General features: G+C 42.5%; 1 protein-coding gene across 2 annotated transcripts in view; it reads left to right on the top strand.

Annotated features, from left to right (window-relative positions):
• pde2a (phosphodiesterase 2A) overlaps positions 1-18,847 on the top strand; it is a 162,444-nt gene that overhangs the window by 123,250 nt on the left and 20,347 nt on the right. For both annotated transcript variants that reach the window (XM_084351350.1, XM_084351351.1), the window contains exons 3-13: positions 4,933-5,022; positions 5,258-5,346; positions 8,891-9,000; positions 9,765-9,820; positions 10,052-10,111; positions 11,276-11,432; positions 12,122-12,174; positions 15,876-15,950; positions 16,103-16,144; positions 16,752-16,820; positions 16,927-17,057. In XM_084351350.1, the coding sequence (XP_084207476.1) occupies positions 4,933-5,022; positions 5,258-5,346; positions 8,891-9,000; positions 9,765-9,820; positions 10,052-10,111; positions 11,276-11,432; positions 12,122-12,174; positions 15,876-15,950; positions 16,103-16,144; positions 16,752-16,820; positions 16,927-17,057 (932 nt within the window). The remainder of the gene's footprint in view (positions 1-4,932; positions 5,023-5,257; positions 5,347-8,890; positions 9,001-9,764; positions 9,821-10,051; positions 10,112-11,275; positions 11,433-12,121; positions 12,175-15,875; positions 15,951-16,102; positions 16,145-16,751; positions 16,821-16,926; positions 17,058-18,847) is intronic.

The following is an 18,847-nucleotide window of genomic DNA, read 5'->3' on the forward strand; positions in this document are numbered from 1 at the left end:
AGGAACGATTGTGAAAGGTCAGACAGACAGAGTGTGACATTTACAAAGGCATACATTTAATTCCTTGTAATACACGTGCACAAACACAAACCTACACACACACACACACACTCATGCTTGTATTCCTATACTTGGGAAAACCCTCATTTCCTGTGTTGATTGTTGTATTTCCGGCATCGGCTGGACAATAAAATCTTTACAATCTGTACAAAGTTACAAAGCAACGTCGCTCTCGTGCTTTGAATTGTGGGGGGACATTAGGCTAACGCTACTTATGTTAGGAGATATGTGGGAGGGAGGCAGCGAGTGAAAACACTCACTATTTTTAAAGCGGACATCTTGCCGCACATGTTGGATTATGTGAACTTGATGAGACACACGCTGTGTGTAACTTCTGCCCCACAACAATTACTAACAACATTGGCAGTTTTCACCTGAAGTTAACGTCTGCAGCCGTACAGAATAAAGCACCCAGCTTATCAACCAAGAATTAGGGAAGCGCTGCAACTTTGCCATCCAACAATGACAGGTGTGTGCAGCATAGTCAAGTTTCAAAAAGTGCCCTGTCTTAGAGCTGCGATGTGAAACGATATGATTCAGTAGATTACAGCGCACATGTAATGCAGACTGATTTATGTTTTGGTTTTGTAATGTTTATGTAGAAGCCGTTTTTATACCACAGACTGTTGTAGTCTGATTTTCAAAAGGATTTCTTGTTAAAACGTGAATTAAGATTTATCTTTCTGCCTGTATCATTAGATGAAAAAGTATCCGTGTGCAGTTATATTGAAACTTGAGGATGCCATACATTGAGATGCATCAAGATGCATCGAGAATTCTTGGGCATTTGAATCGCTTACAGATGAATTTGTCAGGAAAACCAAAACAGGACCCAAATGCAGACACGGAAGCAGACAGATTCACAACAAAAAGCAACTTTAATGAAAGCTGAAAACCAGTCCAATAATCAAAACATCTAAAATGAGGAAAAATGTGGTAACAAAAAGCCGTCAATAAAGAGAATCCAGACAACGAATCCAGAACACTGAGAACACACGTGTACCGGGGAATGAAACAGGAACGCAGGGTGAAGGCAAGATGCCATGCGGACGAGAACTGAACAGACGAACCAACAAAGAGCGAGGGAACAGCACAGGCTAAAATACAAACGAAACTAACGAGAGGTTGAGGTGCAGGTGGAGAGACGCTGGAAAGCGGGCAGTGCTAACAAGAGGGATTTGAGACAGGCTTGGGGGATCAGTCACTGTGTGCAGGAGTGAAGTAACACAGGAGAGAGACAAAACGGTGGGAACACAGATAAGGAGAAAGTAACTGCAAGACACAGGAGGCTATAACTACAAAATAAAACAGAGCCATGACAGAATCGTAATCGAAACATGAAGCCAGTGAAGATTCACACCTCTAGCAAACACACACACACACAAGCACACACACACAAAAGATGGCAGCGTCCATCCTCGACAAGTTCCTGACAGCAGAGTGGACAGGATGGGAAGCCAGAGACATTTGTTGTTGGCCTGCCGCTCAGATCTTCTTCCCATCAAACATTACTTAGCAGGATTTGCGTAAGATGCAATACACTCAAATTCTGTCTCTCTCGAACACACACACGCACGCACACGCGCACACACACACACGCACATGGGCTGGCAGAGATCCAACTTCATTACAACAGCACTCTGGCAGGCTGATTGAGTGATCAAAGCTAATCGCATTTAATCATATCTAATCACATGTAATAACCAACACTGAGTGCTCAGGCATGACAAGGCTCTCCACTCTCTCTCCATCCCTCCCATTTCCTCTCTCCTCCTCCCTCACTCCTTGACCCTCCTCACCCCCTCAGCCACCCGCTAACAGCTCCTCCTCCTCCCTCCTCCTTCGTCTTCTGTCGGTCAAAAAAAAGAGGGAAAAGGAGAGAAGAAAACTAAAAGAGGGGGTGACAGATGGACAGCCTCAATAGAACATGAAGCCCTGTACTTTTGTGGTGCTGTATGATTCAGGAAGGAAGAATATGTTCTTTCTTCCGACTCGGCTGTGTGACTAAAAGCTTTGTCAGAACGACTGGAAGAGGATGATCTGGCAGTCACAGGCAATAGTTTCAACATTACCATTCGCTTTCCAATTTATATTCAGTACACAGTTTTTAAAGCTGCAGCATCTTAAGTCTCTGCGACTTCTTCCACTGTTTTTTTACGCTTTGATCAGATTTTGAAGTCCCGTTAAGATTCTCTCTTAAGGCTGCGCTTACATGTAGTAATAATGCAGTGTGATAACTGGAACTGGTAGGGATTTAAAGCAGACACCACACAGAGTGTAAATATCCTCATGGTATGAGGTTGTAGACATCAGCCGGGACGTTGCGAGCGCTCTTCTGATAAAGTTGGTGGTTGCGAGTCGCTGTATGTGGCATTTGCAGAAGGGGAAAAACATCGAAGCACAAACTCACTCTTGCATGACCTTAAAATATAAGCTCCTATTATCACAGATCTCCTGTTTTCCCATCCATCTGCTTGCCTACCCTGTTTTCCAAACCTAATCTTTATTAAAGCAGACGGTTGTTTTGAGGGGACCAGAAAGTGCACTTGAGGAAAACAAAACACTCTCACCTTGCAGTTAAATTGTCCCTTTTAAGGTGTTAAAATGCTCCAAAGAAAGTGCTTGCCTAATGGTCACACACGCCCCTGAAACCTTGATGGCATCAGAATTAGGTGGGCTGTTTTTGTGCGATTTTCTTCTTTCCAAACTCCACAATTGGACAAGCGCACCCACTTTACGCAGCAATTGGCAGGGTGTCCGGAGACAAGGAAGTAGGAAGGGTTTCGAACTTCTCTCTGGAGCTGGAACTCTAACTGGCACTTATAATACAATATCATTGTGCAACATCTCCATTTGTACAACTCAGTACGTTGGCCTTTCTGTTTTATGCCCAGCTTTTTGCTGACCTTCAAGTGTGCCCACTGGCAGGCAGTCATACATGGAAAGTCAGTCCAGAATAGGCAAATCAATCCAAGATCCATAGATACTGGCTTGAAAGCGATGAATACATGAGGTGCAGCAAAGACAAGCAGGGGAGTACATAAATGAACAGGGTTGACTGCAGGCAAGAGCAGGGGCAGGTGAGGCAGCACAGGTGTAGATAATCGGGACCAGGAAAAACATTGTAGCAGGAAGGAACTGCAACGACAGGAGAGCTTAGTCCTTCAGAATAAAACCGGAAACGCAATCGGCAATTTTAATGGGATGTTACAGGAACGACTGTGAACACTTTTGCCCTCACATGGTCGGTCAATACTGAAGGTACGTGTCCAAAGGATCTGTCGTTTTCACTCCTCCCATTCATTCTCTACATAGGAAGCAGTGCAATGCATTCGTTGTAGTACTGTTAAAATTGAATATTGGCCAATCAGGTGCAGCCAGTGAGTGTTTGCGTGGTAGACAGAGGGTGTCGCAATATATGGCAGGAGCACACATCCAAAGAATGTGTATTTTATTTATTTAAATCATCTATTCGAAGGTGCTGGACCAATAGATGATTCAAATATATTCAACTTAAAAAAGTCCTCACACCGTGGCTCCCATTAACGTGCAAGTCATTGGGACATCCACAAGTTCAAGTGACGTTTCAAGCTGTTCTTCTTCAGACTTGTCCCCGTGGACACGCACCTTGAGGCCGCATCCAAATGTCTGGATTTCACCACTCTTGCAAACTCGCAGAGTTTGTGGGCACGTTGGCGAGAAGTCTGCGAGTGCTGGGGGCTGTCCAAACCCACGATTCATCCAGTCCACACAAGCCTTCAAACAGACTTTCTGCATACTTCAAGAAAGTGAGCTTGGGGTGCAGATCTTGCTGGAATTTATCCTGATTTAATGACCCATATTTCATTGCAATACGGACGTGATGTTGCAGAACTTGTTGTGAATTTATTAAACAATTACTTTATTAAAACGTTACTTGAATCATGATGGCCAGAAATAATTTTCATCCTCATCATGATACAGAAATATGCAGCAGTATAAGCTATTACCATAATCATTTTATTGTTGTAGTCTTTAAACTTTCAGCAACATATATTGCCTCACAGACTTGTGCTGTCGAAGACTTTATCTGATGAAAACTGAAGTCTGAGACGGCTGAGTCCAGAGAGTGGACATTTGAATTTTAGCCTTAGGACCAACTAGCTTATCCCAAGCATACCCGGCCTTTTCTATAAAGAGGAGTGATTATCTCCACTTTTATTTCAGCTGTGATGAGACCCTTCATGCCTGTCTGTCTTTTGATGCGGAAAGATATTTTATCAAAGTCAAAAGAGATAAAAATAGATTGCCTCTCGTTAAATTTGGTCTGACTGATCAGAGGCAGGCTGTAATTAAGATAACCACCACTCTGCTCCATGTTAAGTGCTTTTATTCAGTCTTCAAAAAATACTGCAGTGTAAATATCTGTTACGTAATTTGTGAACCATGACATCTTTACCACCAAACACCATTTCATGTCACGAATAATGAGCTTCTTCTTTCCTGGCAAAAACACCGCAGATGAATTGTCAAGTGCTTGGTTTTCACAGTGCCAAAATGAAACAAAAGCATCGAGTGTCCTAAAGAGCAAAACTAACTGCAGTAATCCCTGTCGATGTCTGACTTCAGTTCATTTTTAAGTGCCTCACTTGTGCTTCCAACGAGCACAGGCTGCTTTGCGTTTACTGAGTGTGACACAGTTTAAATATTGTTTCAGAGGCCACTGCCAAGCTAAATATCTGGGGAAGAGCTGTTGTCACATAAACCTTGTATCCACAAAAAAAACAAAAAAACAACACTATAGCCAAGGCCTCAGGTTTTTGGAGCTGCACGTTGAGATCATAAACAAACAACCAAACAGACATCAGGGCATCTGTTTGTCTCCCTCCCCAGGATGCTTTGCTGCGGCTGGCGGCGGTTACCGACGCACGCTCGCTGCGAGCGGCTCTTCAAGACAGCGTACAGGAGCTGCTACCCAGCACGGTATTTACACACACACGTACAAACTCTACATTTGCACAAACTGTTGAACATAATTGACATTTTCTTGATGTATTACCTGAACATAAAACGCTTCCTGTTAGTATTCAGAGCTGTGCTGACATAAGACCAGGGAACAGAGGCCCGGGTCTTTGTTGCAAATGAATGAGGCTCATCACTCATTAAATTAATCAGAATCTGATTAATATTACAAATTGATGTGTGTGTCTCATTCCAGGAGTGTGTGTGTGTCTACATGCTGGAGGGAGACTCAAGGCTGCTCTGTGACGACCCGCCGCATGAACTGCCACAGGAGGGAAAGATCAGGTGTGTACTCTGTGTGTGCGTGTGCGTGTGTGTGTGTGTGTGTGTGTGTGTGTGTGTGTGTCAATGCAGCCAGCCGCAGATGTTTCGCAGTAGAACAAGGGAGATTAGAAGAGGGGAGAGAGAGAGACGGATGTTTCTCTGTGTGAAAAGTGGGCGTCACCTGAATGAATATGAGACAGGACTGTCACGAGAGAGATCGCTTGTCCTTTTATTTTCACCACCTTTAACTTTCCTTCCTCATCCCTCATCTCTTTTATTCCCTCATTAAAACTCCCCCTTTATCTCACTTTCTCCCCCCCTCCTATTTCCCTCTCTGGTCATGTGCTATTCCACCTTCCTACCTTGCTGCATCAGTCCGTCAATGCCCTTTTTTTTCCCCCTCTCTCCCCGAGGAGCCATGAAGCACTAAGCTGTCTGCGTTTCATTCTTCTCCTTCCTCTTTCTCTCTCACCCTCAATCCCTCTCCCCGTGGAAGCGTTGCGGGGCTAATAGCCGAGGTGACAGCGCCCGGGGTCCCTCAGTGAGACACTGCGATCCTCTCCTCTCTTAAGTGCTCTCTGAAGCTCTGCAACCGCCGTGTGCGAGTGTGACTGCTGCTCCGGCTCTGGCAAAAACCAACACTACATTATAGATGAAACTGTCTGTTTGTGAGACAGGAACGCTTTTTCCAACACCTCATTGCCACACAAACACAGGATCGCGCACAAACATGCTAATGCGGACAAGGACGCGAGCACAGGCCACACACACACATGCGCACACACGCACACACGCACACACACACACATTTGTCAGTGCTGCATGCAGACTAGAGGTAGCGGGGATATTAAAAGAGCTACAGGGCACTTTGTTACTTTTCTCCCTCCAATTCACCTGCTTATATAAGCCTGTTATCAAGACCTTGGCATACACACAGAGACACACTCACAAACAAGCACAGACACCCACACACACACACACACTCGGTGAACCCATCTGAGATGCAGAAGGCTGCTGTGTTTGTGCTTCATTCCAGCCCACTTTCTAATACATACAAGCCCATTTACTGGACCTTCACACACACAAACACACGCCAATGCACAAACAAATTCAGCCAAGACAGTTCTCATGATCGTTTATCCTCCAGACTATTTGTTGTGGAAAAGATAACTGATGCCTCAGCCAAACAAGCTATTGTTAGAAATGCTGCAAAGAGAAGACACACAGTCAAAGGTCTGGGATACAGAAGACTGTGGTACACGCACCCAATGCAGTTACACAACCGTGGCAGTAAACCTCTTGAGTCGTAGGTTAGTTTGCTTTCCATCTGCAGCATGAAACTTTTTGCCATTTTTGAAATGTGTTTTCACATTTACTGTAATGAGCAGATGATTAACAAAATGCAGGTGATTGATTATTATATTGGTTTGCCGTTATATGTGCAGTGTTGGGGAAGCGACTTTTCACAATTCACCACTTCAACCACAACAAAAACTCTCTTTCTTACACACATTTATAGCATTTAGATCACTGAAACCGGACCTTTTGGAAAAGTCCTTCCAGGATGAAGATTTTCATAAATTCTGTTTTCAGTGTTGAAGTCTGGACGGGCAGAAACAGAGGTTTTGGAAAATGATGACGCACACATCCACGTTCACTTGGGTAATTAATTGGGTCTCATCAATTGGCAAATGAGATCTCAGAGTATGTGTTATGATCATGTGCAGTGTTTGAGTTTGCACATTGACAGAATGGATGTTGTATTGTTTATATTTAAAAAGACACAAACGGACATTTAAAATACAATGATGGAAAAAAGAGACAGAAACAGCTGTTTCAATAAAAAATGCATTATCCAAGAGGATTCTGTAAAGGGCATTCACGTTTCACTGCGTCATCATATTTGTCCTGCTCTCAGAAACCTGTTTTTAACTAAAGATTTTTGTGCACATGTGGACCAGGCCTAAAGCTACTTAGGAAAACTAGTTTAAAACCACTTTGTGAAAAAAAATGATCAAGCTGACAATGCACATGTGATAGGTCATACCTAATTTACATTGGAAATAGTAGATTAACATTTTTTTAAGTCCTCCATGTGGCCTTTGATTAAAATATAGCAGCAACCAAGATGTAGACAAAAGAAACAGCGCGCCAAGTGTTGTCGAACACCATCATCTGTTAGTAACTGTGGTGTTTCTTAATGATGGATGAGCAGTTACCACAAACGGAGCTCCATGTGCAGCAGCAACATAAAGTCATTAGCAGCACCTAGATCACACACACCTACGCACACACTTTCTTTTTTTTTTTGAGCTGTCGAATTAGATCTCTTTGCTACTGCTGCTGCTAACTGTTGTCACTACACACACCACACACCGCGCCAGCTTTGACCTACATGTTGTTCAATTTAAGCAATCACTGCTGCTGACGGTTGGGAAGCTCTGGACGACCTTATAGCTATCTTCATACACCACACAGCAGACATTTAAACACACGTGTTATCATCAAAAATGTAGAGTATGTCACATGTGCACAGAGAAAACTACATAACATTAACACCACCTAGGGGTTTGGTTTTTTTTTTGCTCTTTGCCGTGCCTGATATAAATTGGCTTCATGATGGTGTTGGAAAGCTCCTTTGAATGATGACATTACACAAAGGTCAGCAGTGTTTGCCTCAGCAGTAAACCACGACGACAATGTTTCTTGACTGAAGTAGACGATTCGTCGGTGAGCTGAAATAAGTGGACACTTTTGAATCAACACACCATGCAGAGATTTGACGGTTTGAGGGGATTTCAGACTCTGTGAGCATGTAATGGAGTGACTGCTGCTACGTGTGTGTGTGTGTGTGTGTGTGTGTGTGTGTGTGTGTGTGTGTGTGTGTGTGTGTGTGTGTGTGTGTGTGTGTGTGTGTGTGTGTGTGTGTGTGTGTGTGTGTGCGCGCGGCTGCTGGAGGGTTCAGTAGATTATTATGTGAAGCACATAGATCGAGAATTTACCTGAGCGAAACCGTTTTCCTTCTTTTTGTCCTTCATCTCCATATTCATGCGAGCCTGGGTGTATGTGTGTTTACTGAGGTGTGTAGTGCCGTTGCCACGTGCGTTTTGTATGTGTGTGTGTGTGTGTGCAAATGCACATGTGCGTGTGTGTGTTCTCTGGCAGTTGTCAGTCCAGAATAAACAAATCCTCGTCTCATATTTTAGCATAAGAAATCTGCCCTCTGTGTTGAGTATAACACACACACACAGACATTCACTGTCATCACACCTGGCTTCACACCTGGCCAACACTTTCACTCACAAACGGCATGTAATTTCACAATGAATAATAGTCCTATTCAGACATGTTTTGCTTGGTGTCATTGAACGCAACGTGTCTGTTTTTGTAATGCTGCTGATTGTTTTTCCATTTGCTCCAATTGTCTTCCAAATCCCCTCTTCCTCTTTGTCTCCCCGGTGTCTAACAGACACTCTCTGTCTCTCTCTCTCTCGCTCTGACTAACATGCTGTAGATAATCGTCTTCCAACCTGACTCAAACTCGACTTGTATCTGTCTGTCTCAGGAGTATCGCGGACCAGCTGAAGCGATGTCAGTGCACCGGCCTTCCTCTGTCGGAGCTGCCAGAGAAATACAGAAACTGCCTCGCAGCACCATTACCAGCGCACAGAAGAGGTGTGTGAATGATGCTAGTGGACAGACAAACGGACCGACATCTGAGTGCACTTGTTCGAGGGTGTGTGAGAGTGCGAGTGTGCATGCAGAGGAGCAGAGAGATGCAAGAACGTGGGAGAATAAACAAACGAATGGAGGTAGAGAGGGAAGTCGTGAACAAGAGATGGTGATTGCCGAGGGAGAGGTGTATGGAGCGGTGTGGGCAGTAAAGTTGTACAAGATACATGGAGAAAAAAAGGAATGAGAGGTTCATGATAAGGAAAAAATGAAATTGAAAAGAAAATACTCCTCTTCAAATTATCATTTTTTGTTTTTATCTGAAAGCAGAACAACGCAGAGATATAATCACGGAGACTTAAAGTATGCATGCATGCACCGCTTTGCACTCTGTGGATCAATAAATACCGCTGAACGTTTAATGATGTTGCAGAAGTAAGACTTGTGGCAAAAACATCATTTAGTTTGTTGTTTTGTTTAGAGCAAAGATCTTTTTCTTATTATCTTAGAATGTATTTTGTCCAAAAGATCTGACGTTGTTATCTGCTGTACATCGATGAGAATAACGAAAGATGAAGAGAAGACATCGGGTTCATTTTGTCCCATGTTGATATTTCTATTACTATGAGAACATGAAAAAAAGAATGAGGAAGATTAAGAACGAGACAAGGACATTGAAAGAAAATTGCAGGACCAAGAGACTGTTTTGTCTGAATCAGTGCATTATGTATTATGAATGCTTTTCTTCTTTCTTTCTTTAATTTCAGCCCTTGTCATTCCTCTCTTGGACCAGGAGCGGGACAAGGCCCTCGCTGTTGTACTGGTGAGTCCTTGATCCAAGGACATGCAATAGAAATTCAACAATAAGATAAAGAAACAGCAACAAAAGAAAACATTTCTTCCTCCAAGATGAAAATGTGTTTACAGCAACATTTACGTGTTAATTTGTTTTTATGTAACATTCACAAGTTAAATGACCTCTACAGAGACAGCACAGCCTACAGCAGCGAAGCTCACACGCTGCACTGGACTGAAATATCTATCTGTGTTGCAGGTGGGCTGTAATCCACTGTCCGATCAGGATGAACTGCATCTTAACGTGCTGGAAAAACATGTAAGCTCTCGCTTTCTACATCTGTTTTGTTCACAAATGCAAAAGTACGACTGCAAAAGTTCTGACTAGAATTTGGTTTACATGCTTAATGTTCAAAAAAACACATCAGTTTTCTCGCAGTGTTTTCTGTGGGGGCGAGGAGCTTCTGTTAGGACAGACTTTTGGCTTTTTAACTTTCTAGACCTTTTACATGCACAAGAAACCTTTAACACACTGAAGGAAAGGAGAAAACAGAAAGGCATAATTGGTCTCCTTTTAATATTAAAGATTGAATTGAGACAACTTTTTTCGCCCTAGCGTTTCCAAGTGCTGTTATTGTTGGTCCCACTCTGGCAAAGACAGCTGGATCTCAGAGTCCCAAATAACAACAACATGGGATGAAATGTGTATTCATTCATTTAGTCTATAATGGGGATTTGAAGACAGAAAGAAATAATGACAGGCTGCCAGCCTGACTGAATCGCCAATCAGCCTTAATTTTCCTCTGTGATTTTGTGCCCAGTGGCAGACAAAATACTGAATGCGAGGTTTATAGGGAACCAGTCTAAACACAGATGGTGTAATTTTTATATTGTGCAATCAACATTAACTTCATAATGATAATGTTGCTAGTTTAAGGAGCAAAGTCAAGAAAAGTATCATCCTTTTTTGCTTTGCTTTCCTGTAAAGTTAGTCAACTGTCACTCACACCATCTGGCTCTCAACCCTGGAGTAATCGTCCACAAAACTAGACACATACTGTAGATGGCCAACTGCTAAAAGATGCTTCACCTAAAAACACTGAAAACTTGCAGAAAACTTTTATTACTTTAAAAAATACCCCCGACTTGTAAATTTCTGAGATTATAAATCCAGAAAGTTTCAATTTCTTAATATAAAGTTAATATCAACACACCCTCAGTCCTTGACGGAGCGTATTAATATCAATGAAATAAAACATCATTTATTGAGTGTTTGGCCTCCGAAAATGTTGCCTACTGAATTATTTGTATTGCTGCGGAAATATGTTCACACTATGAAGAGATTCAACTGGTAACAGATGATTTAAAAACACTTCTCATTTCTCTTATCAAACTGTGTTTAGTCTGATGATTTTCTCCCTAAAATTGTCTTTAATTTCAATTGACTTTGGTCTGTGCATGTTTCTGCATAATGACATCCTAGGCTTCAGTGGCATGTGTGCGGGTCCATGCTGTTCAGGCGTCCTACCAGAGGCCTCCTCTCAGCCCATCGCCCATACAGTCCCACAATGCACTGCTGTCCCTCAACGTCTCAGAGCAGGACTACTGCGAACTGGACCGCAACATCCTGCAGCTCTGCGGTACACGCACACACACACACAGGAGGCACACTGAATGGACCTCTTTCTCCACATTGTCTCTCACAAATGCGTCTTACATTTCCTACACTGAGGTAAACATGACCACACAAACACACACACGCTAGTATATGTGAGGTGAGGTATGTTAATAGAGGAAGCCCATCCGGATAAAAAGCTCCATGAATTTTGATGGACTGTCTGTGGCAGAGAGCGGGTGACAGCTCCCGTGTGAAAACAGAACACTTTGCAAAAACACTGTTTAAAATCTCATGCATAATGGAAGTGGACTCGCTAATACGTACACATACATCAACATTGTTTACTCGCTGGTAATTGTCAACAAATATGAGTTCTTGTTTCTCCTCGGTTTCTTTCCGGCCTCTGCCTCGCCTTTCTGCTTCCCCGTCCGGCTCCTTTCCTCCTGCTTTCATCTGCAGTCCAGGCAGCCCTCCATCTCTTGTCTTGTCTTCATTATTAGGCCCTCTGTTAGCTGCTACCCGTTCACCCTTCCCCGACCTCGCTGTCTCAATGCATCCCTCCCTGGATTGCTTTCTGTCCACATGCGTACATGCTCTGCATTCCCCCGTCTTCCTTCTTCCTTCCAATCTGCTCTCGCTCCTCTCTGGTTTTTATATTCCCATCGCTGACTCCCTCTCATTTACTCTCTCTCCCTCTCATTTCTCCTTCAGGTGAGCTCTTTGACCTTGATGCAGCCTCTCTCCAGCTCAAAGTCATCAATTATGTAAGTGGTTGAGATCACTCATACGCTCCCTTGTGCACACACGCACATGCAGAGTCAAAGACGTACAGTACATGCAAAACATCCCTCCCAGTGATTTGTTCCCCACTTCCTGTCAGTACCTAAACCACAAGCTTTTTATCGTGCACGTACTTCATCAGTCTCTCCATAGTATGACCCCTCTATGTGACAGACTCTGTAAAAAGGAGGGAAGCATGGGGAGATTGATGAGGAAGGTGAGGGAAAGAGGAGATATCAGGCTTCAGCTACAGTACGTGCAGAAACCTGACAACATTTTAGATGTATGGAATTATTCACTGATAAAGAAAATATGAGCAAGAGATGGATTACGCAGGAGCCAGGGGAGATATTTCAAGGTTACCCAGCATCAAAGGAGCAAAGTCTCAGTCCATCAGAGCTTCTGAGAATCCAAATGGATGTATGAACATACTTGGCTGTTCTTTGTCAAGGTTTCAGGTGATTTCTATATTATACTACACAGGGTTGCACAATGAAATGAACTCCTTCATGCTACACAAACATAAAACATACAGTATGTACAGTTGGGGTGAATTTGGGGTGAATGTAAACAGCAGCAACAAGATAATGATGATGATAGGGTTGGCATCTTCATATTAAAAGTTACTACTACTACTCAGTGAGCATGAAGGATTTGTTTTGCATTTTTAAGTTAAAGGGCAACTCCACCAATTTCACACATTAAAGTGTGTTTACAGGCAACTTCCTCTGGAGCCACAAAAGGCTTTATACAACTTGTTTCACATATGCATAAAACACACTTTATATGTACAATTGTTGGAGTTACCCTTGAAGACAGTGTTTGTCCAGAGTCTCAAATGTGAGGATTTGCTGTTTTTCTCTGTCTTGTTTGATAGCAAACTGAATATCCTTGGGTTTTGCTCAAAATAAGCAATTCATAGTGCACTGGACTATAGGAAACAAAAAAAAAGTTAATTTACTTTACTTTTTGGGGAAATTCAGGCATTGTAATATATTTAGTCCTGACTTTTCCCCTTTTTTCTACAAAAACAATAAGTCTGGGAGTTTATCACTGTTTTGCTTAGTGAACAACAGACATGAGTAGTTTTTAATGATTAATAAAATAAAAAAATATGTGATGATCAGATTTTACAGTTACTGATTGAAGCTGAAGCAGTCGAGTTGATTATGTTTTCTTAAATTAACTCTTAATTAAAGAGTATGGAGCATATTCAGCAGTTCATTTTCACCTTTTCCTAATTTTTTTTCATTTTCTGTTTTGTGGAGTAGAATAGAAGAATAGAAGTAGAATAAAATACTGGCTATTGAAAATGGTCAAATCCAAACAATTATCACCTGCCTGACCTTCCTTGGACCTGTGCTGCCTTAACGCTGCAGGACTAGAGCCATGCGGATGAAAAGCAAAACTGGAGAAGTGCAGCCTGCATGTAAAACCTTCCGCTGCCACTAAACCTGAATTTGTAGTATTTTCCTGCATTTGAAGGACGGCAGAGAGCGAGAAGTAGTGGTTGTGGAAAAGGCTGCAGGGGCTTTTAGCTGTATTTTGAATCCAACGTGATTTGTTTCGCCTGTTTATTGTTACAGTTGTAAAAAAGGGTGAAGGTAGGAGGAGAAGGGAGAGGAGGGAGGGAGGGAGGGAACAGAGCGGGAGATTGCTGCTGCTGAGGAATCATCAGTTTGGTGGGAAGTGCTCAGGGCGGCTCTTATGGGATTAACAGCATTTGGGGAAAAAGAGGGTGGAGGATCTTATTTATTATATGTGGGCGCAACATGCTTTACACGTGTGCGTATGTTTGTGCTGTGTATATGTGAGTGTGTGTGTGTGTGTTTAATGCTTGCATGTGAGACTAGGTGGTGGAGGGGGGCTGAGTATGTTGGCAGCGGCCGGTGTTTATCCCCGTCCTGCTTGTTCTGTATCCAGCTCTGTGGATTACGGAGAAGAATGATGTGTGAGGAAGCTGCTCTTATAACTGTGTGTGGGTGTGTTAGTGTGTGTGCATGTATGTGTGCAAAGTGATCAATGATGTGGCTCCTCCCCCATTAAAAGAGTTCATTACACTGCGCTCAGTTAATGGGAGGACAACAAGGACGACCAGCAGAGGAGACTGCTTAATACAGAGCAGATCCTGGCAAATCAGCCCTCTCTGTACCAAGTAATATAATTTAGTGCTGCAGCTTCACTTGTTTTCAATTTAAGATGAAACCATGGATAAAATCAAAATAATCTTGTGGCCATCCACAATCTACAAAATGTCTAGAAACAACCAAAAGCAGGAAACAACCAAACTGAAAACCAAAACCATGACAGCATAATTAAAGTCAATCTCTTGTAATTTTCTCAACAGAGATGTTTTCCTGTCTCCTGCCCAGGAACTACAGATGTAAACTAGAATGGCACTTAGTAGGGCGCATCAACAGTCCCCTTTAATTCAATCAAGCATCAAATAAAACATATTTAAATCCAACAGATCCGCATTTTATTTTATTTTGCATCAAATTGTACTCACTCATAGAAACCAGCCAAAATTTTGATTTTTTTATGTATTGTGTTGAAGAGATATCTACTGAAGTTAGCGTGATAAGCAGCTAGCCCCGTTCCTGAAAGCCTCTTCTCTCAGCGGTCCTGTGCTAGCGGTATAAACACCAACACTCCCCTGATAGTACAGCTAGCTGCACAGCTAACTGAGCTAACAAGCTACCAGTAGCTCCAGTCATGGATGTACACAAAGCATACAGTTAGGAGCAGTTAGCAGTTATTCTGGTGATATGTTTGTTGGGAATATGAATTCAAGGTGGCCTATTCTTACATATTGCACCTTTAAAGCAAGTGAGAAAAAATCCAAGATCTGTTTATTTACCAAAAGTTAATGGAGTCTGTTCTGGGCCAAGATCCATCCTCAATCTGAGTTTCGTGGAAATGCGTTCGGTTTATGTGTAATCCTGCTGTCACACCAACAAACAAACAAATGGATGAAAACATAAGCTCCTTGCTGTAGGTAATGCGTTTTGTGCTAACTCTGGTACAGCAGAGCTTTGCACTGCTTGTGTCAAATAAACAAATAGCTACAATAAAATAGATGAATCATGTATATATTCTTGTATCTACAGCATTTGTGTCAGTATGCATACAGGTGTGTGCATTTTAATCTGTGAATGTGTGAATGATATGTTTCAGTAGCAGACAGTGCCGCACCTGCTGTGTGTCTTTGTCTCATTTATGCAGCTATTTCATGTTCAAGGAAAAAGCTTGCTCTTTAGTTAAAAGTATGTTAATGTATCTTCTGTTACTTGCAAGGTATGAATGTTTCAATGAGACGACCACTTGAGTATTCAGGAGTGAAAGGTGAAGAGTCCTTCAGAGAGACACACATTTACTTATAAAGGTAGTCGTATGAATGTACTGTCACAATGTTAAAAGTCTACATGTATTCCAAATTTTACAACATTAAATTTTTTTTAGTTCGTATTTATTCACAGTTTAAGACAGCATACATAATATTTAATTCTTGCCTCACCCAAACTCATTTTCCACTGTCCACTACTTTCTAATCTCATCTTCACACCTAGACCACACTCCGAGGAATCTTAAATCGAGGCTTTAAAAACAATCTGACTGAGTCTGATAGAGAGATTTTAGTGATGATATACATCAGGACTGATGTGGTGTTTGTGGTCTCCTTCAGTTGCAGCAGCAGACTCGGTCGCAGTGTTGTTGTTTGCTGCTGGTGTCCGAGGACAACCACCAGCTTTTCTGCCAGGTACACACACACTCACGCGTTCTCTTTACATTGTTTCATATAGTCTCTCTTAGAAAATACCAAACAGAAACAATACACACAAATACACTGATTTTCTGACACAGTGTTCTCTTCAATCAATTAAATAACCCTTTGACCTCTTTGACCTTTAGGTAGTTGGAGACAAAGTCCTGGAGGAGGAGATCAGCTTCCCGGTGAGGCTAGCAAATGCATTTATTTCTATATTGCTTATTTGTTTTATCAGTCATTCACTCATTTACACTGGGGGAGGTACATTCAGGGAGGTTTGTTGCACTTTTTAACAAGCGTGCTTTTAATTCAAGTGGTGTAACCTTGCGTGTTGGTTTCTTTGACTGACATGGTAGAATGCACCTCCCACATGTAATCTTTTATAATCCCTGGCAGGGGTTATAATTAAGAAATTTGGGCAAGAGGAGTAATCACTTCCATTTGGTCGCTTTAAGTCTCCTGTTCCTGGTTGCGGTGCAGACGTAGCACCGTTTTTAATAGGCTTTCCATTATGGTGCAAATGCTCTGTGTACCCCAGGCTAAATGAAGTGTGAAATCTTGATAGTAGTTGGTGAAGAGAGATATTAGGACACAAATGAACACGCCCTGGATGGTCTATTTGTGCTGATTTAACAAGGGATGTAATAGACTGCACTCAGAATGTAATAAACAGAATCTCAGCATTTCTGTTTACTTCCTGGCTCTCGCCCTAATTACATTGTTTTTCCTTTCCCTCTGTCAATTTTCACTCACCCGGTCTTAATCTCACCTCTTCTCTCTCTCTCTGTTCAGCTGATGTTTGGACGCTTTGGTCAGGTTGTCGAGAAGAAGAAGTCAATTACTCTTCAGGACATCAGTGCTGTAAGGAGACATTTTCTTTCTTTCTTATCCATCAGTCTACAGTATCCATCTATCGATTCCGTCTTCATGCTGAATTTTTTGATTTTCCTGCCTCTCTTCCTCTCAGGAGGAGCGTAGGCAGCTGTCCAGCATGTTGGGCTGTGAGATTTCCTCCATGCTTTGTGTGCCAGTTGCCAGCAGAGCCACCGGTCAGGTGGTGGCGCTAGCGTGCGCCTTCAACAAGCAAGGCGGGCAGAGGTATGTTTGTGAAAGAGTTGTGTGCTGTTTTTGCTCCTTTGTGAATCATACCGAAGCACTTCTTGAGTTCTCACAGCAAAAACTTCTCCTCCTATCTTGACTTAGCCACTGATGTATTATTGCTGAAGTATATTTAAAATGCTGGGATGTCAGTCTGAAGATGATTTGGCTTTGCCTAATTCCTGAAGCGCTGAGTCATGTTAGATACAAAGATTTATCTGACAGCGGCTTACAGTAATGTTAGGATGGGTGGCCTGATTGGTTGAGCTCAACAGCTCAGATTTGTTGAGTTTCCAACAGCAGTGGAGAGTCTGCTGCTGTTTCCACTGAAATCTGCTGCTAACCGGCAGAATGTGAATGGATACCATCACTTCGGAGCCTGCGTCATATCACCCAGTGTGCGTGTGTATGTGTATGTGTGCGTGTGACGATGCAGATGGCTATGTGATGATCTAGAGTCAGGTCATGAGTCTAACAGCGGGTGGCTTGGCTCCCTGGTTTGGCACCATGTCTTGGCATCTATTTGTTTTTGTGTGTGTGTGTGTGTCTGTTTGTGTGTGTGTGTGTGTGTGTGTGTGTGTGTGTGTGTGTGTGCCAAGCCAAGAGCAATGCTGCTATCACCTGAATACAGAAGTGTATAAAAATGCTCTCCAGCTCTTGTCTGTGAATATGTTGAGTTTTTTAAAGAACAGTTCGTCCCTACACCTGCATAAGACACACCGGGCAAAAAAAGTTAGCTAGCTATCCGTTAGCTAGCTTTTTCTGTTAGGAAATTGAGTACTCTGTACTGACAGGCTGAGTTTGGGCAATCAGCATAGACGCAATAATTCACCATGATGTAAAATTACTGAAAAATGACAAAATTATTGGTCACTCAGACTCATTACCACCTACTACTGCACATTGATCTGAGGCTGAGGCAAGAACACCAACTTCCTAGCATGCCACATTATTATTATGATTATTTACTGTTAAATCACACCAAGTTAGCGTGATATTTCCTAATTGTATATTCAGTGATTAGCTGAACGGCCAGCAGCGGAGCTGATACAGCTTGTGAGATATAGTGTCCCCAGTAAACACCCCAACCTCTTCAGGGGCGGAGTAACCCTGAGAGAGGCAGCAGAGGACTGGGAAAGAGCCCGAAGAGGTCAGTGTGTTTACCGGGGAAACTGCAGCTCATAAACTGTCTATCTATTTATCAACATGTGATTCTCAAGCAACCATATGTCTCTATTAATGTTATAGTGCTGAGAGATTAATGTATTTTATCTCTTTTTGCACTCTATTACCACACACTTATGCTCACATGCAGTCACCTCTCTCTCTCTCTCTCTCTCTCTCTCTCTCTCTCTCTCTCTCTCTCTCTCTCTCTCTCTCTCCCTCTCTCTCTCTCATGCTCTCTGAAGACTAAGACAGATCATGTCCTATAATTTCCCCCTCTGCCAGTGGCACTGATGACAGAGCCGGCATCTCATTAACATAGTAACAGCAGCAGGATTATGATCGGGACTGTGCATAAAATGGGATAAATCCATCCTTTCCTCCAAGATCAGTCATCCAGATTTCAGTAGAGACGTATATCTCTAAGATACATCCCCTCATCATATAGATTGCATATTCATATGCAGAGGTTTTTGCAAACATTTCTGTGCCTGGCCCTCCTAAAGGTGTAATTCAGCCTCTAACTGTAGGACACAGGTGCATGAAAACATATTATGACACCAGTAACACGTCTTTAACTCAGTTTTGTTGCCAGCCGATAAGAACACTGCATACAAATTAATCTT

Source organism: Pagrus pagrus (assembly GCF_965226575.1).
Source record: "Pagrus pagrus genome assembly, chromosome: 4".
Lineage (NCBI taxonomy): Eukaryota > Metazoa > Chordata > Actinopteri > Spariformes > Sparidae > Pagrus > Pagrus pagrus.